Below are 27,741 nucleotides of genomic sequence, written 5' to 3'. Positions count from 1 at the left end.
TTCGCCCCGGGATCCAGGTCCACCGGCGGCGGATCTGCCGCGCTAATCCTCACTTGCCACGACACCTGCTGTCGGCCGCTCCCCGCCCGCTCTCTGTCCGCATGAATTAGCGGCCTCCGCGCGGCCTAGCGCGGCTGCAGCTGAAGGGGAGCAGCATGCGCCAGAGGACACGTGGAGCGCTCCAACGACCACATCAGACACTGCACCCTCAGCATCTTCTGCTCCAATAGCGGATACATGTCCAAGAACAAGGCTGCAAAGTGGAATTCGCAAGGAGAAGGCATACACTGATGGCACTATTAAATATGGCTTTCTTACTTCTTCTGGTGAACCTCAAAATCTAGATGAGGCCATGGATGATAGAAATTGGAAAGCAGCTATGGATTAGAATATTTGGCTCTAATGAAGAACAAGACTTGGCATCTAGTTCCACCAAAGAAAGGCATAAATATAATAGATTGCAAATGTGTATATAAAGTCAAGAGAAAATCGGATGGTAGTCTTGACAGATACAAGGCTAGATTAGTTGCAATAGGCTTTAAACAAAGGTATGGAATAGATTATGAGGATACCATTAGCCCTGTAGTTAAAACAACTACTATTAGAATCATATTGTCAATCGCTGTATCTTGAGGGTGGAGCTTACGACAACTAGATGTGCAAAATGCTTCCACTACCGGAAACCATGAGTTCGCCGTGTGCCTCAATGTTTGCCGTGTGCTTTTCCTCGGGCACACGGTGAACAGAACTTTTGCCATGTGCCGAGAACTAAGCACACGGCGAACAGACAGCACACGGCGACTCGAGACTTCGCCGTGCGCACCAGGCCCGACACACGGCGAATCAAGACTTCGCCGTGTGCCCATCAGACAGCCCACGGCGAAATGGGCTCCACGTTAACGGCCGTTCGCTGCAGCTCAACACCGTCAGCATTCGCCATGTGCCCACAGCCCAGCACACGGCGAACCTTCTTATTTGGCGTGTGCCTTGGGGCAGCACACGGCAAAGTCATGGCCCTGTTAACCGATCCCAATGGCCCGTGGACGTCGTCGCCTTTGCCGTGCGCTGGAGTTAGGCACAAAGCAAATGTAAGGGTTTGCTGTGTGCTGCTTCTAGGCACACGGCAAAGAAGAATGTTCACCGTGTGCTCAGCCTTTTGCACACGGCAAAATAAAAGAAACCGGTCGAATCCTCTGAACAAGGCCATGAATACAAATATTATGGATAATCATTTACAAATTATATGAAATCGAAACGTGAACTAAAAATTATGAAAATTGTCATGAACTCATGTCATCATATATCGAGTCTCTAGTAAAAATTTGGTTGGATTATTCACTTGTTTCACAAACGATGCTTATAAACTGCTGTTTCTTCGCAAAAGATCCATATACCTTGAAAGGTTCTAGTTACGTGTGTATGTGTAACGATTTGTAAGTAATAATTTGGATTGTAAACTTTTTCTATGAGTAACACACCACATAATAGTAGTTCATGTGCAATCATGATATTTTTTTGAATTTGTTTGCCATTTTTTGATTTTTTATTACTATTAGAATTAAAGTGGAAATATTCAAATTGAGATATACATGCATAAAAAAATACAAAATTTTGAAATAAGCAGTTCATATGATATGTTTAGTTAATTTAATAATACTTTGCAATGTATATTTTGTTAAATTTAGTGAAACATGTTTGGAAAACAAAATGTGGACAAAATAAATTAGGTTTGTAGTGTGCCATAACCTAGGCACACGGCAAATCGCTGATATTGCATGTAATTTCTATTTTTGTAAAAGAATCATTTGAAATTGAAAATTAAAAAAATGTTTGCCGTGTGCCCTGTATATGTGAGTATATGGCACACGGCGAAATAGTGGCTTCGCCGTGTGCCCAGATCCAGGGCACACGGCGACCTCCTAAGTTCGCTATGTGTCCTGGATCTGGCACACGGTGAACTGTTCGCCGTGTGTCCTGGATCTGGCACACGGCGAACTTTGCAACAGTTAGCCGTTAGCTCTGGTCCCTCACTCTCTCGCTCTCTCTCACTCTCTCTCTCTCTCTCTCACGCCGGCCCACCCGTCCCGACGCCGTGCCACCCCGGCTCCTGCCCCGCCCCGACGCCGGCCCGCCCCGTCCCGACGCCGCGCCGGACGCCCTGCGCCCCACCGCCGCCCCTGCGCGCCGGACCGGCCCTGCCGTGGCGCCCCTGTACAACGGCGCGGCACTACCCGCCCCGCACCGGTGCCACCCCGCCACTGCGGCCCTGCTCCTGCCCCGCCTCGCCGGCGCGGCCCCGGCCCGCCCCGTCTCTCCCTCCCCGGCGCCACCCCTCCGCCGTGGCCCTACCCCGGCGCGGCCCAGGCCCGGTGCGCGCCGCCCCACCCTACCCCGGTGCGGCCCTGGTCCGGCGCAGCCCCGCCGGCCTTGCCCTGCCTTGCCCCAGCGCCGCCCCTCCGGTGCGGCCCTGCCCCGGCGCCGCCCAGGCCCGGCGCCCCCCCGCGCCGCCCCGCCCGGCTGGCGCCGCGGCTCCGTCGCGGCCCTGCCCCACAGCGTCTTGCAGGAGAAGAAGAAGGTCGCTTGCCGTTAAGCTCCTAGGTGAGGACTTGAACAAAAATTTCACATCCTGTATTTTGGTGGTGCTTTTAATTAGTTTGTTGGTAGGTAGTTGTATGTCACTAGTTTAGATAGAAAACTCGATTGCCTGGTAGGTAGTTGTATCTCACTTTGCCGCTCTCGGCACCGCTAGAGAGTATTTTGGATAGAAAATTATATTGCTTGTGATGATATATGCTATATATATATTGACCTTGAGCTTGAGCATGAGTGTTAGTGGAAGTGTGTTATTTCTGTTCTATGGATATGCTTATCATGGTTGTCATGAAACCATGTGACACATCCATGCCCAAGCAACAACTCGGGTGCGATGATGATAAGATTGGGCTGGATGTGTCTCATGGTTTAATGGCGGTCATGAATTTATTATAGGTTTCTTATGCTTCAAGTTTAAGGTCAAATGAAAGGGAACATATATGAGGCATGTTTGTTAGTTGTCGACCACTGTGCTGTTTTATCTTTGTAGAATTTCAAACTGAAATGTTCAGTTATGGATACTATGTAGTTGTTTTTTGTTTGTAGGAGAGGTTGTGGCACCATTCTTGACTCGTCACTTTGTAGGACAGTTAGGTGAGTCATCACAGACTTTCATTTACTTATCTTGTTTGTGCTTCACGTAACCTAGGCGTCTCCCGTTCCAAAGAGATATGGTTCGAAATATGCAGCTCTTTGCATATATGGAACCGTATGTGTTTCGAATTGTCCCTATTTTTGGGACAGTCCGAGGATGTGTTGATGTGGTTAGTTTCCATGCTCTACTACGATTCGAGATAGAGTATCGGTATCATCTCTCTGTTGTTCTCTGGATACACAATCTCCCTGTTGGGACGTGTATTTGGAGAACAGCAGGGAGGTGCTGCAGAAATTCTGTCTCGGATAGTAGTAGAGTATGGAAACTAACCACAGCTACACATCTTCGGATGGGATTAGGACCTATCTTCACCTATTAGAGCATGCTAGACATCGTGTAGTTGGTATTGATTTTTAAATCACTTCCTCACATGGTAAAGGATGGATGACCGTGAGTGGATGTACAAGGGCTGGCAGAGCGAGCAAGAGTATGTTGAGTTTGCTCTAAAGGTCAATGACTTCTTGATAAAGGCATTTGATAGAGGACAGAGTAGAATGTCGTGTCCATGTAGCAAGTGTGAAAATAGAATACATCAATCACAACTCAGTATGGGTAAACACATTATCAGAAATGGGTTTGTGGAAAACTATACCCGGTGGATCTGCCATGGTGAAGCCCGTCGTGCGAGAGAAGAGGTCGTCAGACAACGCATCGATGATTATGATGCTGAAGCCGATTGCGCAGACATGTTAGCAGACTTTCATGAAGCACACTTCCAAGAAGTACCTAGAGGGGAACCGCTAGAGCCTACTGCAAAGCAGTATTACGACATGTTGTCTGCGGCACAGAAACCACTTCATGGGCATACCAATGTTTCTCAATTCGATGCTATTGCATGCGTACTGGCCCTAAAGTCTGAGTGTGGCATTAGTTGGGATGGCTTCGACAAAATATTGACGGTTTTTGGTAGTCTGCTTCCGGAAGGACACATTCTTCCAAAGAGCATGTACGAGGCACAAAAACTTCTTCGTAGTCTTAAGATGCCGTATGAGAAGATACATGCTTGTCCGAAGGGATGCATGTTGTTTAGAAAAGAACATGCAGACGCAAACTACTGTACAAAATGTAAATCATCTCGGTGGCTGGAGGTAGACTCTGGTGACGGTCAAAAGAAACAGCTCAAAATCCCCGTGAAATTCGTACGGTACCTTCCATTCATACCGAGAATCCAACATCTGTTTATGACCGAGGAGTCAGCACAACAGATTCGATGGCACAAAAACGGCAAACGCTACCGTCCTGAGAAGATGATACATCCATCCGATGGTGAAGCATGGAAACATTTTGACAAGCATAATACAATGGAAGCGGGGGAGGCTCGAAATGTACGTGTTGCATTGGCAACAGATGGATTCAATCCTTACGGAATGACGGCGGCCCTGTATAGTTGTTGGCCCGTGTTTGTTATCCCCCTCAACCTCCCCCCTGGAGTTATCTTTCAACGGCAGAACATATTCTTGTCGTTGATAATTCCTGGATATCCGGGGGATTATATGAGTGTGTATATGGAGCCTCTTATTGATGATTTGCTTAATGCTTGGGAGGAAGGTGTATGGACATATGACCGAGCTACAAAGACAAACTTCAAAATGCGAGTGTGGTACATGTACTCACTGCATGACTTGCCAACGTATGCAATATTCTGCGGCTGGTGTGTGCACAGGAAGTTCCCTTGCCCAGTATGCAAGGCAGCTATGAGGTTCATCTGGTTGGCAAAGGGTGGCAAGTATTCTTCGTTCGACAAGCACCGACAATTCCTCCCTATTGACCATCCATTCCGACGTGACATCAAGAACTATATGAAAGTTGTCGTGGTTGATGACCCTCCACCACAGATGATGTCAGGTGCCACAATCCATGAGTGGTTACAGTCGTTGAGGGTTAAAGAAGGCGGTGGTTTTGTGGGTTATGGCGAAGAACATGCCTGGACTCAGATGTCGGGCCTGTGGAGTTTCCCCTACATGGATGATCTTCTTCTTCCTCATAACATTGATATAATGCACTCGGAAAAGAATATCGCTGAGGCACTATGGGGTACAATCATGGACATTCTTGATAAAACAAAGGACAATGTTAAGGCCCGAGTGGATCAAGCTAGTTTATGCGATAGACCAAAACTGAATATTCCTCCACCCAAAGATGGTAAGAAATGGAAAAAGCCTCCAGCTGAATTCGTCCTGAAGAAGCACCAAAGGAAAAAAGTACTAGAATGGTTCCAAACTTTAATGTTTCCCGATGGGTATGCAACGAATCTAAGGAGAGGGGTGAATTTATCTACTATGCGAATCAATGGGCTGAAGAGTCATGACTACCACATATGGATTGAGCGGCTTCTTCCGGTGATGGTTCGAGGCTATCTCCCTGACCATGTCTGGCAAGTGCTGGCGGAGTTAAGCAATTTCTTCCGCCAGCTATGTGCAAAGGAGTTGTTTCGGACTGTGGTTGAACAAATGGAAACATTGGCCCCTGTGTTGCTTTGTAAGTCGGAGAAAATCTTTCCACCCGGCTTCTTCAATCCGATGCAGCATATGATTTTGCACCTCCCGTATGAGGCACAGATGGGGGGCCTGTTCAGGGCCGTTGGTGCTACTCAATTGAGAGACAACAAAAGATCATTCGAACCAAATGTAAAAATAAATGCAAAATAGAAGCTTCCATTGCAGAAGCAAACATTCTGGATGAGGTCTCCAACTATACAACAAAATACTATGGTGAAACCCTTCCAATCGTGCATAATCCACCCACTCGTTACAATGAAGGCGAAAATGAAACGAACCTCAGCCTCTTTAAAGGGCAACTTGGAAGTGCAAGTGGTGCGACTCCTAAGGCCTTGGTCAATGAAGAGTTGCGCACTATCATGATGTATGTGTTGACGAACCTAGTGGAAGTCGAGCCGTACATACAGTAAGTTCTCAACAAACTATTTCCTCGAGTATTAACTATTATGTATCCAACCCCCTTTACCTCTCGTTTATATAGGGAATTTACTCAACAATTCTGGCGTCGCCGAAGAGTTCCAACCGCGCAGGAACTTGACGCCCTTCTTAAGTCGGGTGCAGGACAAAGAGCCCCTGATTTCATTTCTTGGTTCAAGCACAAGGTATAACAAACCATCATGCTTGTTAGACATTTGAAGTTCCTTTTCCGTGCGAATAGTATGACAAACCATCATGCTTCTACCTGCAGGCCCAAAATGATGCGTCTATGTGTCCTGAGTTGAGACAGGTTGCCAATAGTTGTGCCTATAGGGTCTTATCATACTCCGAATATGATGTAAATGGATATCTCTTTCACACAAAAAGCCATGAGAAGAGTCGGCCCAATCGAAGAACAACAAATTCCAGAGTTTGTATGACAGCCCTTGAAAAAATTTCAATTTGGAGTTTTCATTTGGATATCCGAGTTCGTAGAAAATTTAAAGTTGGTTCCATTTTGAAAAAAAATTACTGGCTAAACTATCCCAAACTACATATAGAAATGTTGAAATTGATTTGTAAATAAAGTCATAGGCGAAGATTTCTTCATAGAAGAGGTTCATGGATTTGTTTGCGGTAATTTGGTCGATCTAGTTTTGCAAATCAAATTCGAAACTGAAGTTTCAAGCTTGAATTACAAGATGCATTATCATAGGAATTCGAAATCAGGTATTTCAATGAAAGTTTGAACTTATGTTCTGTCTGTCCCAATGCATTTCAGTAAACGAGTGTAGCATATCTCATCTCATGAATTATAACTTGAGAACTTGGTTTTTGTCTCACCTGCAATTTACTGTCTTACTTTTTTTTGCAGAATCTATCGGCAGCATCGAATACGCCAGAATTGTCGCCGGGCATCTCACCGACGCTCCCACAGCAGTTGTTCCCACCTCCATTCGGCGGCGCCCCACCGTTCGACGACCCACCACAGCCATAAACTTGTTTATTTCAATATTTATGGACTTGTGAACTTCTGGATATGCATTTGTGAACTTCTGGATATTTTGTGAACTTGCAGGACTTTGCATTGGACTTCTGTATGTGTTTGATGTTATTTGTGGCTAGTTGTGATATATATATTGTGATATATAATGTCCGTGACGTTTGTTGTGATATGGGGTCCTTTTTACGTGAAAAACCAAAAAAAATAGGATTTGTTTGGTCACTTTGCCATGTGCCAGGGACTAGGCACATGGCAAAGTGACCATTTGGCCAGCCCTGAACACCAAGTTCGCCGTGTGCCTAGAACGGGCACACGGCGAACTGACCATAGTTCGCCGTGTGTCAAAGCCAAGGGCACACGGCGAACCTAAATACTTTGCCGTGTGTCAAAGCCAAGGGCACACGGCAAAGAGCTCTGCTGCTGGGCCCCGCGTGACCAATTTCGTCGTGTGCCTATCCAGGTGGCGCACGGCAAAGTGGGAAATTTTGCCGTGTGCCTGCTTCCTGGCACACGGCGAATTCCTCCATCAAGCCGTTAGGCCGGTGGCGTCACGACGTCTGGCCTTTTTTTTTTGCCGTGTGCCCTTGGATACACACGGCGAATGTGTTTGTTGTGTGTCCGACAGATGGCACACGGCAAACTAGGCCTCTGCCGTGCCTAGCGCTGTCGTCGGGGGTTCGTCGTCGGCCACTGACGGCGAAGACTTCGCCGTGTGCCTACTAGGCTTCGCCGTGTGCTTGGGGCACACGGCGAATTGGAGAATTCCGGTAGTGTTCCCTCCATGGTTTTCTAGAAGAAGAAGTCTACATGAGGCAACCTCCAGGATATGAGAGTCAATCACTTCCTAATTATATTTGCAATTTAGAGAAAGCTTTGTATGGTCTAGAAAGGCACCAAGGGCTTAGTATTCACAATTGAGTACCAAATTGCATGAGCTCGGGTTCAAATCATCAAAGGCCGACACGTCTCTGTTCTACTACAGTAAGGGAACAATTATGATGTTTATACTTGTCTATGTTGATGATATTATTGTTGCTAGCTCTACACGGGATGCAACGTCAGTGCTCTTGCAAGATTTGAATAAAGAGTTGGCCTTGAAGGACCATGGTGATCTAAACTATTTCCTTGGAATTGAGGTAAACAAGGTAAAGAATGGCATCCTCCTGACTCAAGAGAAGTATGCAAATGATGTCCTAAGACGTGTTGGCATGATGAGCTGCAAACTGGTGAGTACACTGTTATCTACTTCAGAAAAACTGTCAGCTAATGAAAGTTCTCCACTTGGTCCAAGTGATGCTACAAATTATAGAAGTGTTGTTGGAGCTTTGCAATATTTGACACTAATCAGACCGGATATATCTTATTTGGTGAACAAAGTGTGCCAATATTTGCATGCGCCAACTACTCTTCATTGGGCAGCGGTGAAACGGATTCTGAGATACATGAAGCACACAACTAAGCTTGGGTTTAAGATCTGCAGGTCGTCGTCATCGCTCATTACTGCCTTCTCAGATTCTGATTGGGCCGGCTGCTTGGATGATTGGCGTTCAACAGGTGGCTTTGCTGTTTTCTTAGGAGGAAATCTAATATCTTGGAGTGCTCGTAAACAAGCCACTGTGTCATGGTCAAGCACTGAAGCTGCACTGAAGCTGAGTACAAAGCAGTGGCAAATGCTACAGCAGGAGTTATGTGGATACAAACACTGTTGTATGAATTGGGTATTCAAACACCGCAAGCAGCAAAGTTGTGGTGTGACAATATTGGAGCTAAGTATCTTTCAGCTAATCCTGTTTTTCATGCAAGGACAAAACATATACAGGTTGATTATCATTTTGTGCGTGAAAGAGTAGCAAGAAGATTGCTCGAAGTTGAATATATTTCTACAAAGGACCAAGTGGCAGATGGGTTTACAAAAGCTCTGACTGTTTGACAGATGGAAATTTTCAAGAACAATCTTAACCTAGAAAGATCAGATTGAGGGGGAGTGTTAGATGATGTAACCTGTTAGGACTCTTAGAGATATGGGCAGCCAATAGATTGAGTTGTTGAATTCTTGTTGTAACATATCTCTTGTAAATTAGTTTGGCCGATCTAATCTCTAAAGCCCTATATATTGTAAACTCTCTGGTGCATTGCACATCAAGATAAACATGCATACCTAGCACCCTGAGTTTAGGGGCAGCGCTTCTCCCATGCTCACGCGTCTGATTTACTTTCAATAATATATATGGTAATCAGAGATACATGGCCGGGAACCTGCTGGAGGAGGAACAGATAAAAGGGAGTAACAGGAGGAGAAGGTGTTCTAGTTTTGAATATTTGATCGACCCCCCTTTTCCCTGTGGCGATGCTCTCCTATTTTGTACTGACTCAGGCTCCATCGCGTACCTTCCTTGGGCTGCAAACTGGCAGGTATACTTGGCCCATGGTTCATCCCATCCATACTATGAGCATCTCCTAACAGTAATGTAAGTCAAATGACCATAGATCGACTAACGCTATATATTCAGGTCATTCTTAGTGGGCGTTTCATAGAAATTTGATGATAAGTTAACATGTTATAGTATTAATGAAGAAAAAGACGATGAAAGTTTCATGAAATGAAATAAGTTTTATGGGGATAAACTTATACACACTAGTTATTTCCAACGAATATGATAGTGTTGAAAATTGAGATATAAAAGCCCCACTAAGGCTTGGCCGGCCGGCCTTATGGACTAATTAGACATGTACTAGTATGTACCTGTCCAAAAACGATATGCAGTGACAGGTTTTGTTGGATAATAAATTATGAACCCTAAAATAAAATCACAATGGGAGAGTGACCAATACCGCACCTGTACCTCTGGCCGTTCATTAGCAGCTGCTTTCAAACGGCCGAGCCATTCCCGCTTCTTGGCCTCCCTCAACAGGTTGGAGGAACATCGGTGGCGCGGGCCGATCGACACATGGCATGGCTTGTAGTAGCTAGCACTGTCGTGGATGGCGGCACGTGATTTGTCCCGGACCTTCTTGATAGTAGGGAATTCGAATGACAATGCGTCCGTGGTGTGGAAATTGCTGCCACTGCGTTCCTCTCGGATTTCTTGCATCTCTATATCATCTTCGCCTGCATGTATCCACGTGTGTCATTCATTGTTATTATATAGTATAACCACACTACAGAAAAGAAAAACTTTTGTGTAAAATATATAAATATTTACATTTTAATAGGATCATATTTGATTATTTTTGGACCAGCAATGTACGTTTTTTTCACGGTGATAATTTATCCTTAGTTTGTAGAAGAATATCTAGGCGAGTGATTAAGTGTGTACCACCAGAAATAATATTCATAATTTAATTTTGAGTTTGCATTGAAATCTTTGTGAGAAGTGAATGCACCCTCTTCAGTTTTCATCATATCCAAATCTCTTTTCTTTTCTGTAATCCCCAATCTAAATCAGCCACAACCCTATTGCATTTATACTCCCATATTTTCTTGCATCTTTTGCATCTTTGTCCCAGCACGACTCATCTTCCCGGGTCATCTAATTTACTTTTGAGATAGGTTGTATAGACTTCTCATTTGTGCTCATCCTCTCTCTCTCTCTTGGTAACATATGTCCTCCCCCTTTTCTTAGGGGTTATTTGGATCAAGGGGCTACACTTTAGACTATGTCACATTAAAGAGAATCTTGTTATTTATAAGTATTAAATGAAGTCTAATTATAAAACTAACTGCAGAACCCTGGGAAAAAACTGCGAGACGAATCTAATGAGGTATATTAATCCATAATTAGTGGATGGTTGTTGTAGCACCACTATAGCAAATTATGAATTAGTTTGGCTCGTTAGATTCGTTTCGCGAATTAGCACTCGTCTTTGCAAAAAAATTTATAAACAAATTTTATTTGATACTCCTAAATGGTATGATTTCTTTTGATGCGAAGTACCAGTAAACAGATAGTCTTACTCTCTCTCCTATGTTTGCTTCCAAGTAGATTTTCCAGCTACCGTACCATCATGAAACATGAATGCTTAATTGTGTTTTAGCTTGCTGTCAACGGACACGCATGACAAATACACCTGATCATTTTGTGGGTAGAATCGAGCTTGGGTTGGACAAATAAAAGGCCTTATTTTTTTAGCTTAAAATCAACTATATCGAGCCTGCAAATTCAGGCAGTGACCGCCCACTATTCTTCGATGAGAAAATAAATAAATTAATAGTTTTAGGCCGTGATATTATTGTGCCCCTAATCTTCATATATGGGTTATTACTGCACTTTCCAAGTGTAGCAACCGCGCAGATAGCATGACTATATTTTTATATTATATTTTTGAATTCTTTGTTCAAGATAAATATTGGGGATAAAATTAACGGTACCCCCAATCACTCATAAAAAATGCTAAGCCGCCAAGGATTAGCCAAGTAAACGACATCACAGACGAATATCAAGATAGGGTCTCAACGATTGGCAACGGCCCATCAAGCCGGGGACAGCCCACGGCCGGGCTGAGTATCGACTCGCCCGACTCAACTGAAGGGAATAGTCTCGCCCGACCCTTGGCAGCGAGCTCCGCCTCGCCCGACCCCAGGGGTGGACACCAACCCTTGGTGGACGATCCGCCTCGCCCGACCCAGAGGGGCAGGCGCCAACTCGCAGCAAAAAGGGCCCACCGCTGCCAGATGAGATGTCACCCCCATTGAGCACGGGGCCACCCTCTGGTCAGAAAGAAGACTCACGCGCGGGGATGTGACCACTCACTCATCAGCATGAGCAGAGAGGACGACGATAAGACAAGACCATTCCGAGGGGGTACGATTCAACCACTCCCCACGAAGTCTGCGCCAGGAACATCATGACCCGTCCGGACGAGGATGTGATCGGACCCACCAACCCTTACAGGCCGTGAGATCATCCATGGGGCATCATTAACAGTACGCACGCCAAATCCCATCCACCATGATTCCAACAGGACCAAGCACGGTTGACTCACGCAATCTAACGCCATCGTCAAAGACTGCGGGCCCTGCTACGGCGGATGAACAACGAAGGAGGGTCGGGCGCCGCCCGACCCATTCACTTTATTCTTTTCTTTTCTTCTCCCCTCTCCTGTATCCAACCCTTTCCTCCTCCTTGGACTATAAAAGGAGAGGAGGGAAACAGGGCAAGGGGACGATGGAACAATAGAACCATCAACACTCGCACTCGCACATGCACTCTCGCAACCCAGAGACTTGGAAGCCCTTTCCCTCCCTCGATCATTTGTAACCCCCTACTACAAATTTGAGCAAGAGCATGAGCGGTGCGAACTGGACGTAGGAACATTTTGCCCGAACCAGTATAATCCTTGTGTCTTCCCTTGCGATTCCATCCACACCTGTGACGCACACTAATCTACTCGCCGGTGATTTGGAAGACCGACAATAAATTTAGCTTTTTGTACTAATGAACTTTTAGTATTTATTTCTATGTAATTGATGTAGAATGTTTAGTTACTTACATTCCGAAGTCTATAAAAACAAACTGCTATTTTTCCTTAGTTCTATTGTTTTTTTTGGACCTATCTTGGGTATACAATAATAGTTAATGTTGCACATTTTTAATCCATTTAGTATTTATAAACTTTTATAAAAATCCCTTAGTTATAAATATTTTTGCAAACTAATAGGGGATATACCCTCGAGACCCACCCCAGCTAGTCTTTTTGTAGTTGGTCATCTTTTTCCTTCTGGAAAAAATGATTTATTTTTCTATTTCTCTCTCTTCTAGTCTCTTTCAATCTCGCTGCCATCATAGTTGCCCAGTGTGTCCACCGAAATTTGTGAAGCCCTGAAAACCTTCCATCAGGTGCTTCACAGGTACCTTCCCATTTCTCACATCTGCTTAACAGATATATCGTCTCTAGGACGACAATCTGTGGTCTAGTGAAAATCATCACCTCCTTTCACTTTCCACACCCTACCGATTCCGGTGCTTATACATTGTACTCCTGAGGTAATAATAGTTGTAGGAGTGTTGTGTCTTTGAATGGTTTGTTTACAATGTTGCAATGTAATCATAAGTGAGTTTTATTTTTTCACACCGATTGCTTCTCTTAAGAGCATCGTTTAGACACCTGATGTATTCTTGTCATCTTGGTTTTATGTTCTAAAGACACCTTCGGCTTACGAAAGGTGCAGTCTTGGTCAATCGTCTATACTTGACAAATGGGTGCTTTCAGTTGCACTATATTTCCACCATTGGAGCACCACTATATATGCTGCACATGGTGCTAATATCATGTCCAACCTATTTATTTTTCCCTTTTCTAGCAAGCATGTAGCATGCGTCTATGCAACATGTCCACCATTGTGATAGGTCTTGGGTTGTTGTTTCTCATTGGTGGAGGTCGCACACTGCTCCTCATCCATTCATTCCATGTCCTTGACAAGCTCTAACAATATTGTTCTTTTGCTCTCCTATTTCCTTGGCATTGTATTAAGCCCTCATCTCTAACAATTTCCTTGTGCTGAAGGCTATGTTTGTATTTGCGATGAGGCTAAGATTTATTTTAAAATACAGTTGTACTTTTGTACTTTACCCGTATCAAATAATCCGCACTATTATGATATGGTCCCACTGGGATCAATCATGGAGAATTGGAGATATCTATATTTTTCATTGACTAACATGGTAATTTATATGCTCTATAGCGAATGTCATGACTTTGTATCACACTTAAGTATTAAAATAATTAATACATGCCGGGTTTTCAAAGAAATACTGGATATTGATTTTCTAATAAGTTAGCATACACGCAAATCTACGTAACAACATCGATCACTTGATGTCCATCCCTTCTTTTTAATGTAAACATTTGATAACTCTATTTGATTGGGTTAGCTGAAAAGAATAAATGTCTCACGGCGGTGGATACATCACGATGGTGCATAGCAAATTATGTGTGGACATGTGTTAGTACGGGTAGTGTGCTTGGCAAGCTTTTGAGTACATGTGCTTGCCAAATTCGTTCTTTGTTACATTCGGTAACTAATAGCTGAATATGGATGGCATGTATCAGTCATTGGCTCCAATCCGTATTGAAATCAGCTTCAGCTTTCCTTTTTTGTTAATTCTGAGTTTTGGTATATCGTATTCTATACAAACTATTTAGATTAATTTAGGCCCTTAGATCTTCATAAAATTTAACAGTGCAAATTCTTCTCTTTTTTCGACTAATATAATAATTTCTAGACCCTCTCGGCGAACGTGGTGACTTCTTTTAACACTATTATATTAAGATAATAGATGTCGAATGGAGACAAAGTCAACATCAAAGTTATAGTACTTGATAAGATCTACAACTTTGCAAACTTTTTTCATTTAAGATTGTTTTGCGTGTTAAATATACAATATAAGATTCTAAAATGTTCTAAAATGTGTAGTTAAAAAAATAACGTCAGCTATATAGTTACATGTGTCGTGTAGCCCAGTTGGTATGTGATGAGAAGTTTAGAACCGGCAGTAATAACTTATTCTCGGCTAATGAACGGAGCTAAATCATCTATCCCAGGTCTCAGGTACGGTGGTCTCACCAAATCTTGCCTTATTGCGTTGCAATATTTTAATTCCTGGAGTCCAAACGCATGCATGGGCCTGCCACTACTATAAAAATAATTTGTAGTAACGTCCCAGATTTTTTTAGGGGTGGCTCAAAATTTGACCCACTACTACAAATGGAGTGGAATTACGGTAGCAACCGACCCACCCCTAAAAATGCATTTTAGGGGTGGATCACCCCCTCGCCCGCCCCTAAAAATGGGTCCATTTTTAGGGGCGGGTGAGGGGGTGACCCGCCCCCAAAAAATGCATTTTTAGGGGCGGATCACCCCCTCACCCGTCCCTACAAATGATTTTTAATTTTATTATAGAAAGTTATTTAATTAAAGAAATAGCAAAACACATCTAAGAAAGGTGAAATTTTTAGCATAAGCCTAATGTGATCTATAGAATCAGAAAAAATATTAAAATTATATTTCAGCGAATAAAGTGATTATGGATGTGGAAACTATTAAATTAGCCTTGAGTTATATGAGATAGTTGAGTGAGTGAATTATACACTATGGTTTCACACTCTTAGGTACTAATGTACTATATATGCTGAAATATAGTTTTGATATTTTTTCCTAGTTCTATATATCATAATAGGCTTATGCTAAAAATTTCACCTTTTTTTGATGTGTTTTGCTTTTTTTTGAATTAAACAAACTTTTGAAATAAAATTAAAAATTATTTGTAGGGGCGGGTGGGGGCATCACCCGCCCCTAAAAATCATTTGTAGGGGGGTGAGGGCATCACCCGCCCTTACAAATTGATTTCAGATTTAGTATAAAAGAATAGCATACCCATTAAGTCACAAGTGGTTGTGTAGTGTGGTGGTAAGTAAGGTTAGCGCAAGCGAGGCTTGAGGTACACGGTTTGAATCCCGGTTTATGCAAATGGGCATATATCGTCAAAAAAATCCTATCTCCCTAGGATAGGGCCTTGTGATGGTGGCCGGTTAGCAGAGATATTTTTTACTTTTTATTTTGCTGTTTTCTTATTTTTTCTAATTTTTTCATATTTCAAAAAATAATTAGTAGGGGCAGGTCATGGGCTCACCCGCCTCTACAAATCGATTTGTACGAGCGGGTGAGCCCATGACCCGCCCTGCGAAAACTAGGGGCGGGTGCGGCACCCACCCCTAAAAATACATTTTTACCTGCCCCTATAAATGTTTTATGTAGTAGTGTACAGAATAATTTTGTATATTTCTCTTTGATCGGAGCATCTCCAGCAACAGTCTCTACTTCCAGCCCATACTTTATTGAGTAGGGGCTGATGTCTCAACTTTCTACGGCTATGTTATTTGCCATCAACTGCACCTACTACCCAACCCCTACTCCTGTTATGACAAATGGGAGCCACATGTCATGACAACACTACTAAAAATCGAAATTTCCCTTTGTGCCGCTAAATGTTTTTGACAGTACCACCAAGGCTCTCAGGGAAATGATAATTTTCTTGTCGGCTTCCTGCACTCACAGGAAAATTGCACTTTCCTTGTCGGTTATTATAAAACTCACAGGGAAATACTAATTTCCTTATCGGTTGATGTGCAACTCATAGGGAAATTGCGCCATCTAGAGTTAGGTGAAGAATACGTGTATGGTTCATCTTTTTATTTTTAATCTGAAATTAAAATTTATAATTGGTATTTATCCCTCATATGAACTCCAAATTTGATAGTTCTTTTCTCTAAATTTTTCTAAAATCAATATATTTCATTTAGTGATATTTTTCTAAAATCAATATACACGTGTTTTGCATAACAATTGCTAATATAACTTCATCTTTTCTAATATTACAACAAACTTGGGATTGTGTCAAAATTTGAGGTCCATACGAGTTTAAAATGTTATGAGGTATGCAAATCTCAAAATTTGCTTTGAGTTATAAGAAACTATATGAGAGATGTACCATTTTATGAATAATATATGATCTTACTTTATTAAAATTATTCATTTTTTCTATGGAAATCTTATGGATAAAGAATATATTGCCATGTTAATTTTTAGAATTTTCTGACTAAATTTATATATTATTATAATTACTATATGATCATTTAGAAATAGAAGTGTGAATTTTTCCTAACAAACATTTTGACTTTTCATCTATTTTTAGGCTATGAGCTATAATGGAATGGAAATTCTTAAAATATATTTTTTGTAATTTTTTAAATATTAGTTGAGATACTTGTAGTTCAAATTGTAATTACTTTCAATAAATATACAGAAAATCATTTAAACTATTAAAAATAGTAAATGAGCTAAAAAATTATTGAATATTCTGCAAGACAACCTATATGCAGTCTAATACATGTGAAAAATGTATTGGTACATATAAGATTATTATCTTTTTGTCACTTAATAAAGATGCCTTAATTAGTTGGGAGTAAGAATAAAAGATTAAATGGACCAAAAATATGGGACTGGGCCGTTTGTACCCATACGACCCAATCTTTTTTGTCAATTCATCACTAATCGGATGGCTCAGATCGCATCTACTACTGGAAACCCTAGCCCTGGGCGTTCCCACCTCTCCCCCTGGCCCGAGCGCAAAGAAGATAGAAAAGCAATGGTACATGTATATTCCTCAAACCAGCCGAGTCTGCATTATGCTAATATTAAATGTGAAATTAGGGTGCCAGTGTTTAGTATAGATTGGTGCAAGTGTTTACTATAGATTAGCACATAGCAGTATTTTTATTTAAAGCTTCATGTAAAAGAAGAGCTGGCAAATGATTGGCCGTTTGCCATCTAGAACAATGTTGAAGCAAAAAAGAAATGTTGACCATATAGGGAATACAACCTCTGTTTTATGATATAAGGTGCCCTTCTCCTACTGTATTTTTTAACTTTTAAAATATGTCTTCTGAAACTTTAGAATTAGAGTTCAGAACCTGAACATTTTGTTTAGTCTAAGAGGCATACTACATTGTATTGCTTCCTATTGTGATACTGATGTCTTATTTTGCACTAAACTCAATTGATAAGGTGCCCTTCTCCTACTGCATCTTTGGTTATGAAATTTTTATCTTGTACTGGCATACAAAGTGAGGCATAGTTTATTATTGTTTTGCACTTATGACTTTCAGTTGGTTAGCAACATCAGTCCTGTTATATACTCATTCTTTGCATCAAGCATTTCATTTACATTAGCTAATATGCTGAACTAAATGGATATATTGATGGTATATTCACTTTCTTCCAGCTGGAATTTGGTTTCCAGTAGCAGCTTGTTCCAGGGATGAGACCTGGGGGTCCCCATATGCAGTCAACCAGCAGATTACACATAAGGAAGAGGCTTGAATTGTCCTTGTTCAAGGTAAAGCTCTTTTTTTTGTGGTATATTTATGAATCTATTCTGACTACTAAATATTCATGTATTGTGATTGTTCTCATTTTTTGCGCTGTAGTATTGGTTTGCCTGCGTATATTATTTTTTAAACACTATATTGTTTACTTATATGAATGATACTATCATTTTTGCAGTTACCTACTAATTTATCTCATGCTGGAGATGACATGGAAGATGAGGACATGGAGGACCTGGATGGAAAGGATTGATGAGGACAGAAATTGTGAAGACATGCATGGATGGAGAGGACTTAGATGGGAAGGACATGGATAGTGAAGATATGGATGGATTCGACACAGCTCAGAAATTGGATGGAGATGGAGAAAATATTGGCAGGAACAATGGTGGATCAATCGATAGTGAATTTCGTGACTTCTGCAATGAACATGACATGTGGTAAGCATGACTGTTGGTGCAATCATCAGTCAGCAACAAATATCATGCCAGCTGACTTGTCTTTTGAACACATGGTTGTCTTTTGGACAGCATATGGCTGAACAACGATAACTTAGACTAGAATGATCATGGACCTTTATGCTCTATGTAGTGAAGGAAAAGACATTTCTTTATCTAGTTGTTGATGTATCTAGTTTAGTTCTAGCTTTGTAATCTGGTTGAACCTCTATGCTAGTGATCTGGACCATATATGTATCTTTGAGCTGAATGTATCAGGACCATATTTCTGTTGGTATGTTCATTATTTTTCTGTCAAAACTATACCGTGAAGGATACTGCAAAATGCTATATTAGCACCTGAAATGCCTGTGATTCTATTTCTATCGGTCTGTTTATTATTTTTCTGTCAAACTATAGTCAGGGATACAATTTATAACACTGATGGAGAACTGACAGAGAAATGAGATTTTCCTATCGGGCAGGACCCACAGGGTAATGATTCTGGATGATTTCCTAAACCTGACAGATGCTAATTTCTCTGTGAGGCAGCCCTCAGGAAAATCCCGTCAGAGAAAATATTTTTGTCGGGAGACGGACAGGCAAATTATTTCTATCGGGAGACCGACAGGCAAATTTAATTTCTTTGTCATTTTATCCCTGTCGGGATTTGCCTATTGGTTGGCCGTCAGAAAAATTTTCCCCTATATTTCTGGCGGTTGTTGGCACACACAGAAATTTTGATTTCCAGTAGTGCAAGTGGGAGCCACCTACCAATCTATTGTCCACCCTTTCTATTATGACATGTGGGGTCGGTAGTCAAAGCTAGCTTATCTCCTCCTCTTTCCCTTCTCTCTCTCCTTCCCCTCTGCCGCAGACTCCGCAGCACTTGGGCAGCCTATTGTTTCGCCGAAGGGGCCACGAGCGGGGCAAATTCAGCGGGAGAGGAGGGGTGCCGGTTGCAACCGCTCAGGCCGACAAGATCTAGCCTTCCACCGGCGGATCAAGAGGGGCGTTGCAACTCCTCCATGTCTGCCGCGGCAGAAGCTCGACCACTGGTGTGAAGGAGGGGGGCGGCATGGCGAATCGAGCTCGGGTTGTAGCGAATGAGGCTCAGAGCGAACCTAGGTGGTGACACTCGAGCTCCATTGGTGGCCGGCAGACTTGGCTCGGTGGCGCTGGTCCAGCTCGAGTTTTTGAGGAATCTCGCCGCGGAGCCTGGTGGCGGGAAAGGAGAGGGCTTTGGCTCAGTGAGGCAAGCGATAAATGGCAGGATAGCTGCCTGGTGAGGCTCCGGTCGGGTCGGGATCGGGGCGAGAGGGCCACGACATGGTCAAACCCGTATGTAGGGATGGGGCGGGGGGTGTTGGAGGTTTAGGGCAGGGTGGGATTGCTGCAGCTCAGGGGACGATGGGGTGCTTGAGGTCAGGGGCGGCGACGTGGGTGCTGCAGCTCGGGGAGTGGCGGTGTGCTTAAGCTTAGGGGTGGCGGTGATGCTGGTGCCACAGCTCTGGAGGCTGGGGGCGGTCAAGCCCAGGGTGGTGGCAGCACGGGGCGGCAGTTTGCAAGCGCGCAAGGGAGAGAAATAGTAATAAAATAAAATAAAATTAGGGACCTCTCTAGCCACCCATAGGAGATGATGGGCTCAAGGGGTGGATTTGGGATGCTCCCTACTTTAGGGACTCAAGTAGGGACCCTACTAGAGTAGATTTTTTTTACTCTAGGTCCCTACTTTTTAATCATATCAGCAACTGTCAAGAAAACAATGGTCAAGAAACCTAAAGTTGATCACATCAGCAAGTTTACCCCTTCAGATTTGAGTGCATTTTGAACAATATATAAACAAAAATGTGAAAATCGTGCATCGTTTATATAATGGATCATCATAAGTGTTTCATTAAAACACAACCAACAGAGGTGTGCTAAAATATGCACAGATACAATGAAACCCTCAAAAACATGAGACCATAGGTTGCTAAGTAATAATGAGAACAATTTTGTTTTCAGTTATTAGTCATATATATAGGACGTATACAATTTTGTCTTCAGTAATAACGAGAACAATTTGGAAAATTCCTTTCTACACTCGCTTGTAGTTACTCCTATATGTGTATCTCATGATATAGGACGTATCTGATCCAATGAAGAGTATGTACATGAAGTATGTGATCATACTAGAATATCTATGATGGTATATACATTGGGTATGTGACTATACGTAGGGTATATGGACATACTTATTTTTATATACTAATACTAAGGTATAATTTTAATATATTTAAAAAATAGGGATGCTTTGAAATTTTTCATACATATCCCTTTGAAGTATCTTAGAAATAGTATGCGAACATACTCAAACTGATAAATGAGTATGTGGACATACATATGATAGTATACTGATGGTGAGAGTAGCTACACGCGAGTATATATATATATATATATATATATATATATATATATATATATATATATATATATATATATATATATTAGTTTAGCTATATACATGTGTGGGATTCCACGGCCAGTACTGCAAAAGAGATTCTAGGAGATATACCCTTGATTAGCAGAGGCGGACATTTTAGGAGACGTCTCTATAAATTGTCAGGTGGGTTTCAGGCAAACACCCGCCTCTAATGTGGCCATTTTAAGGAGATCGTCTATGTTAATCAATTATTTACAGAGATATAGAAATGAACATCTTAATATATCCACCTCCAAAAAAATGTCTATTAATAGAGGTGGGCATTAAAGGATACTGCCTCTAGATATCGATTAATAGAGGCAGCACTATTAAATGGACCGCCTTTAGAAATATTTACATCAAACATAATTTTTAACTTTTTTATATGAAATTTGATGAAGATGAACTTTATACCAAAATTATTTTAGTTGACAAGTTTTTGTTAGAAATGTTTTAATAGTCCCAAATTTTCATTTTAATTTCTTAGAATTTGAAATGTAAGATGTACACATAGTCTATACCAAAGTTTTTTTTGGAGTTGCAAAAATATGATTGAAATTCTTAGATTGAAAATTAAAAAAGTTAATTTTCAAATGATCGATCTTGAATGTTGACATGGTAATGAATACCTAATTTGCAGTGGTCGAAGTGATCTACAATTTCGTAGTTGAAATGTTCCAAATGTTCATTTTAAGTTCTCATATGATTTTTTCAAAAATTTCAAACAATTTCTGATGTAGACAGGCTATATACAAAAGATGTATTTCTTGACAAGATCTAAAACTTTGTAGCTATTTTTTTCATTGATCATTTATTGGTCAAAATATTTGAAACAAGATTACAAAATGTTAATTAGCTCACCGGCTGAGAGTGAAATACCCGAACTTCCCGATCATATAATCCAACTAATTAACCTAGATAGCATAAATACATATATGCCCCAGTAGTAGGCTTGTTTGGTTAAATTTATTCCACCCACACACCTCTAAACAACCCACAGCATGGAGAACAGGTTTCCCCTGCTTGCATTAAATGTGTGCTGTTGCTAAGTGGGCTGGGTGGTGTGCCAGCACTTGGAGAACATGTTTGTCCATACAAACCTCAATGCATGCAAAAGAGTAACTGTAGAAAGGATAATAAAACCAAAATACTCAACAAGAATATATGCTACTCCATTTGTTCCAAATTATAGATCGTTTTGGCAAATCTAGATGTATAATTTTTATTATGTATCTAGACAGGTATATAAATGTTATGTAGTGCATGCTGTACAAATAAAAATGTATAATTTATGAATACATGGGGATAGCTAGCATTATATTCTACTATACATGCATATGTACCTTGTTTTTCTTGCGCCATGCGTGACACTACTTGACTCGAATGAGTAGGAAGCAGCGACGACGGTGGCAGTGTAGACCTTGCACTTATCTCTTACATACTTCCGGCTACTGCTCCGCTAGCTTATATATATAGCTAGACAAACATACATAGTAACCTCCGATGTTAATGGATGCGAGCACACGTGAAAGCTTATGGGCACAAAATTAGTGTAGAGACAACTAGCAGCAACAGCATTGGATTGGATTGAATTTAGGGAAAGCTAGCGTACACACTCGCCTTTTTAGGCAGGCCGGGAGCCTTTGCATGCCTGCATGGGAGAGAAATTAAAGTAAGGTCGAAACAGCGTTATGTTTAGACAAAGCGCGCGCGCTAGCCGCCATGCACGCTGCGGCACGCTGGTAAAGGGCACGCATGGCATGCAGAAACAATATGTATATAATTTCTCACTGGAAAATACTACTATAGATAGACGTATGAGCACGCAACGGAATAAAGGATAAAGTTGTCATCAGACTCATGCATGCATGTGACTCTCGGTCGTCAGCTCATTCATTTTTTTTGGAAAGAAACTACGGCAACCCTGGAGTACGATGCCTGTACTTTATTAATTCTGAGACAGATAATAAATACAAGTATAACTGTTTTACAAAAGGTTCAGAAAAGTGGGGAAAGGTGGGGACAGGAGTAAATAAAAACTACTAGACCTAATTACATGGGGAAAAATCTACTCCAAGAGCTAGCAACTTCGCCTTAGCAGAAGGGGAAGAACATCTATTTGATCACAAAGTCAGATCATCCCTACATCTTCTAGATATCGTCAACTTTGTGTTGGAGTAATGGGCTTGGCCCATTCATTCTAAAACATTAAAAGAATTTAAAGCCCACTATTAATGCTAGGGAATCAATGCTTAATTCCGTATCGGGAATTGAGGAGGATCTCAACCGACTTCAAAGGTGGACTTCGTGTACACCACTTGTGAAGCCGGTAAGAGGAGGACGGTGAACCACACGCGCGCGCGCGCTCGCTCGCCTCGCCGAGCCGGGCCGTGGCCGTGGCCGTGGCCGAGGCCGAGGCCGAGGCCGAGACGAGGCGAGGCGCGGCGCGGCGCGGCGCGGCCGGCCGGCCGGGCGGTGCGGTGCGGTGCGGTGCGCGTGCGCGTGCGCGGCCGGACATTACGTGACGTGCAGGTGCAGTGCGGTGCGGTGCGGTGCGGCGTGGCGCGGTGTGATGTGATGGCTATTTTGCCGTTGACAGCAATTAATCGTGCGATTAAACGTGCAATTAAATCTGTAATTAATGGCCATAACCGCATCACCTAAGTGACTCTGATGGTGTCCAGGTTCAACGATCCTGAGCACCTGAGTCACTATATAAGGAGTGACATTCCCCTCATCCATTCTGCACCAGAGCACTGAGGCAACTCGGCTCCTCTCTTCTCCCTCTCCAGTTGCAACAACTGAGTTCCCCAACGCTAATTTCTGCGCGCACAGAATTAGCGTGAGCAGGCCTCCGAAACCTTGCTCGCCTTGAGATCCTGCACGGGATAGGCGGGCAATCAGGTTTTTGGGTAACGCTTTAGCGTGACTACTCAAAAATACTAAGGCTTTGCCCGATTGTACGACTACTTCCTGGTGGACGAGCCGAACGACTACGTCGACTACATTCTGGTGGCCGAACGACTACGTCGACTACATCTTGGTGACCGTTCACGGGACTGCACTGCGAACTTCTTCCTGCACCGATTTAGTTCGACTACTTCGACTGAGGCCAACCGAGTAGATGTCTACTCCAGTTGGTAACAGCGCAGCCAATGCCTCCGGCAACGGCCCCGCTTCAGGGTACTCCCTGAAACTTTGGTTATTTATATTGTTTATGCTTATATGTGTGATAAGTATAAACATGTTCACATGTTTTATTTTACTCCTTAAAGTCATAGAAATATTGTTAGTTTATACATTTAATTTTGGAATTAAAATATACCGATAATTGCCTAGATATCTAACAATCCAAAAACCTGATTGTGTTAATAGGCTTTCGGTATCTAGCTTTGCTGCATCAATCAAACCATCACCTTTTGATGGTTCAAATTACAAACGTTGGCAAGAGCGGCTTATACTGTGGTTAACACTATCGAGAGTGATCCATGTGAAAGAGGGTAAGCCTGAACAATTCTCTCCAGAGGAAGGGAGTGCGTTCGATGAGGCTGATATCCTCTTTCGAGGCTTGATCATTAGTGTTCTCAGTGATAACCTGGTGGATTCTTATATCCGGCTGCCAACTGGCAAAGCATTGTGGGATGCTCTTGAGGCTCAATATGGAGTATCTGACGCCGGGAGTGAGTTGTATATCATGGAGCAGTTCCTTGAGTACAGGATGGTCGAAGACCGTTCTGTAGTGGAACAGGCTCATGAAATACATACTCTGGCAAAAGATCTCAAAAATTGCAGCAAAGAGTCCCCATGTGTGTTACCCAATAAGTTTGTGGCTGGAGGTATAATCTCTAAGCTGCCACCTTCTTGGAGGGACTTTGCTACTTCTCTAAAACACAAGAGACAGGAGTTCACAATAGATGGACTCATAGGGACTCTTGATGTTGAGGAGAAGGTGAGAGCAAAGGACATACGTGGGAAAGGAGTTGTTGGTGCTTCAAGTGCCAATCTTGTTCAGAAGAACAACTCCCACAAGAACAAGAAAAAGCCACCGCAGAACCAACCAAAGACTAAGAAGACAACCACTTTTAAGAAGAAGAAGAAGACGGGAGCTTGCTATGTGTGCGCTAGTACGGATCACTTTGCTGCAAAGTGTCCGAACCGCAAAGGCAACGACTCCGCCAACATGGTTATTAGCGAGCCTGGAGGAACATCGGGGTACGGTAATTTATTACCTACTGTTCTTTCAGTCTTTGGTTCACCCGAGTGGTGGGTTGACACTGGTGCTAATATTCATGTTTGTGCTGATGCTTCTTTGTTCTCTTCTTACCAGACCGGCGGGACTTCCTCCTTGCTGATGGGGAACGGATCACATGCGCGTGTTCTTGGTGTTGGTACGGTAAATCTGAAGTTTACTTCGGGGAAGACCGTGCAGCTGAAGAACGTACAGCATGTCCCCACCATCAAGAAGAATTTAGTCAGCGGCTCTCTACTGTGTAGAGATGGTTTCAAATTAGTCTTTGAGTCCAATAAATGTATCTTGTCTAAGTTTGGTACTTTTGTTGGAAAAGGTTATGAAAGCGGAGGCTTGTTCCGTCTTTCTTTGTCAGATGATTGTAATAAAATTGCATACAATGTTATTAACGTTGATGAAACAAATGTTTGGCATTCGAGGCTTTGTCACGTTAATTTTGGTTGTATGATGCGCTTAGCTAATTTGAGCTTAATTCCAAAGTTCACTTTTGTCAAAAATTCTAAGTGTCATGTATGTGTTGAATCAAAACAAACTCGTAAGCCTCATAAGACCGCGGAGGCAAGGAGCTTGGCACCCTTAGAATTAATTCATTCCGATTTGTGCGAAATGAATGGAGTGTTGACAAAAGGTGGTAAAAAATATTTCATGACTTTGATTGATGATAGTACTAGATTTTGTTACATCTATTTGTTGAAGTCAAAAGATGAAGCTTTATACTACTTTAAAATCTATAAAGCTGAAGTAGAAAACCAACTTGAGAGAAAGATCAAAAGAGTTAGGTCAGATCGTGGTGACGAGTATTTCTCAAATTTATTTACTTTATTCTGCGAGGAACATGGTATTATTCATGAGAGGACGCCTCCCTATTCACCTCAGTCAAATGGGGTTGCCGAAAGAAAGAACCGCACTCTAACGGATTTGGTTAACGCCATGTTAGATACAGCGGGGCTTTCCAAGGAATGGTGGGGTGAGGCTATATTGACTGCATGTCATGTCCTAAATCGTGTTCCTACAAAGAATAAAGAGATAACTCCATTCGAGGAATGGGAGAAGAAAAGGCCAACACTGTCATACTTACGTACATGGGGTTGTTTGGCAAAAGTGAGTGTGCCAATAACTAAGAAACGTAAGCTTGGACCTAAAACTGTGGATTGTATCTTTCTAGGTTATGCTATTCACAGCGTTAGATATAGATTTTTAATAGTGAAATCTGGAGTACCTGACATGCATGTTGGTACTATAATGGAGTCCAGAGATGCTACATTTTTTGAAAACATTTTTCCCTTGAGAGATGAAACAAGTTCATCTAGACAAGAGTTCATCGAGGATGATGGCTCTGCTGAGCCGATAGAACACAATGAACATACACTTGTAGAAAATCCTGAGGAGAATAACAATGATGCTCCGAGAAAGAGCAAGAGACAAAGGACTGTAAAGTCTTTTGGTGATGATTTCATTGTATACCTCATAGATGATACACCCAGAACCATTGAAGAGGCATATTCATCTCCTGATGCTGACTATTGGAAGGAAGCAGTAAGGAGTGAGATGGATTCTATTATGTCTAATGGAACCTGGGAGGTCGTTGAACGTCCTTATGGATGTAAACCGGTTGGATGCAAGTGGGTGTTCAAGAAAAAGCTTAGGCCAGATGGTACTATTGAAAAGTACAAGGCTAGGCTTGTGGCCAAGGGTTATACCCAAAAAGAAGGAGAAGATTTCTTTGACACTTATTCACCAGTTGCCCGATTGACCACAATTCGGGTGTTACTTTCCCTGGCAGCCTCTTATGGTCTTCTCGTTCATCAGATGGACGTTAAGACGGCTTTCCTCAATGGAGAGTTAGAAGAGGAGATCTATATGGATCAGCCGGATGGGTTTGTATCAAAGGGTCAAGAAGGAATGGTTTGTAAGTTGTTAAAATCTTTATATGGTCTCAAGCAAGCGCCTAAGCAGTGGCATGAAAAGTTTGATAGAACTTTGACCTCTGCCGGCTTTGTTGTGAACGAAGCTGACAGATGTGTGTACTATCGCTATGGTGGGGCTGAAGGAGTGATTTTGTGCTTGTATGTGGATGACATACTGATCTTTGGCACTAGCCTTAATGTGATTAAGGAAGTCAAAGAGTTTTTATCTCAAAATTTTGAGATGAAGGATCTGGGAGAAGCTGATGTTATCCTTAATATAAAATTGGTAAAAGAGATCAATGGTGGGGTGATTCTTACACAGTCTCACTATGTGGAGAAGGTGTTAAATCGCTTTGGTTATAGCGACTATAAACTTGTCTCAACACCATATGATGCCAGTTTAATTCTTAGAAAGAACAAAAGGATAATGCGAGATCAGCTGAGATATTCTCAGATCATTGGTTCATTAATGTATTTAGCGAGCGCTACAAGACCTGACATCTCGTTTGCTGTAAGCAAACTGAGCCGGTTTGTTTCAAACCCGGGAGATGATCATTGGAAGGCTCTTGAAAGAGTAATGCGCTATCTGAAGGGGACAATGAACTAAGGAATTCACTACACCGGGTACCCAAGGG

At 42.3% G+C, this 27,741-nt stretch overlaps 2 protein-coding genes across 2 annotated transcripts in view; one reads left to right on the top strand and one right to left on the bottom strand.

Annotated features, from left to right (window-relative positions):
- The window catches only part of LOC120643764, a 28,085-nt gene extending 5,568 nt beyond the window's left edge, over nucleotides 1-22,517 (bottom strand). The window contains exons 1-2 of the mRNA XM_039920240.1: nucleotides 22,294-22,517; nucleotides 10,003-10,274 (exon numbers count right to left, since the gene is read on the bottom strand). Of these exons, the coding sequence (XP_039776174.1) occupies nucleotides 10,003-10,274; nucleotides 22,294-22,312 (291 nt within the window). The 5' untranslated portion in view covers nucleotides 22,313-22,517. The remainder of the gene's footprint in view (nucleotides 1-10,002; nucleotides 10,275-22,293) is intronic.
- Nucleotides 22,518-23,695: 1,178 nt separating this feature from the next.
- On the top strand, nucleotides 23,696-25,583 carry LOC120646433. Its single transcript, XM_039923000.1, has 3 exons — nucleotides 23,696-24,133; nucleotides 24,326-25,162; nucleotides 25,278-25,583. Exons 1-3 carry the CDS (start codon nucleotides 24,075-24,077, stop codon nucleotides 25,300-25,302), a joined length of 921 nt encoding a protein of 306 aa, XP_039778934.1. The 5' UTR covers nucleotides 23,696-24,074; the 3' UTR covers nucleotides 25,303-25,583.
- Nucleotides 25,584-27,741: the final 2,158 nt, after the last annotated feature.

Source organism: Panicum virgatum, chromosome 8K, assembly GCF_016808335.1.
Source record: "Panicum virgatum strain AP13 chromosome 8K, P.virgatum_v5, whole genome shotgun sequence".
Taxonomy (NCBI): Eukaryota; Viridiplantae; Streptophyta; class Magnoliopsida; order Poales; family Poaceae; genus Panicum; species Panicum virgatum.
This window is presented reverse-complemented; position numbering and strand designations above follow the sequence as displayed.

What these genes read in the sequence shown, in the direction of transcription:
- LOC120646433 (XM_039923000.1), top strand. Translation starts at nt 24,075, where the DNA reads ATGTCTACTCCAGTTGGTAACAGCGCAGCCAATGCCTCCGGCAACGGC. An exon ending in GGCAACGGCCCCGCTTCAGG is followed by an intron (nt 24,134 to 24,325) that starts GTACTCCCTGAA and finishes TTGTGTTAATAG; the next exon opens with GCTTTCGGTATCTAGCTTTG. An exon ending in GAGCCTGGAGGAACATCGGG is followed by an intron (nt 25,163 to 25,277) that starts GTACGGTAATTT and finishes TCTTCTTACCAG; the next exon opens with ACCGGCGGGACTTCCTCCTT.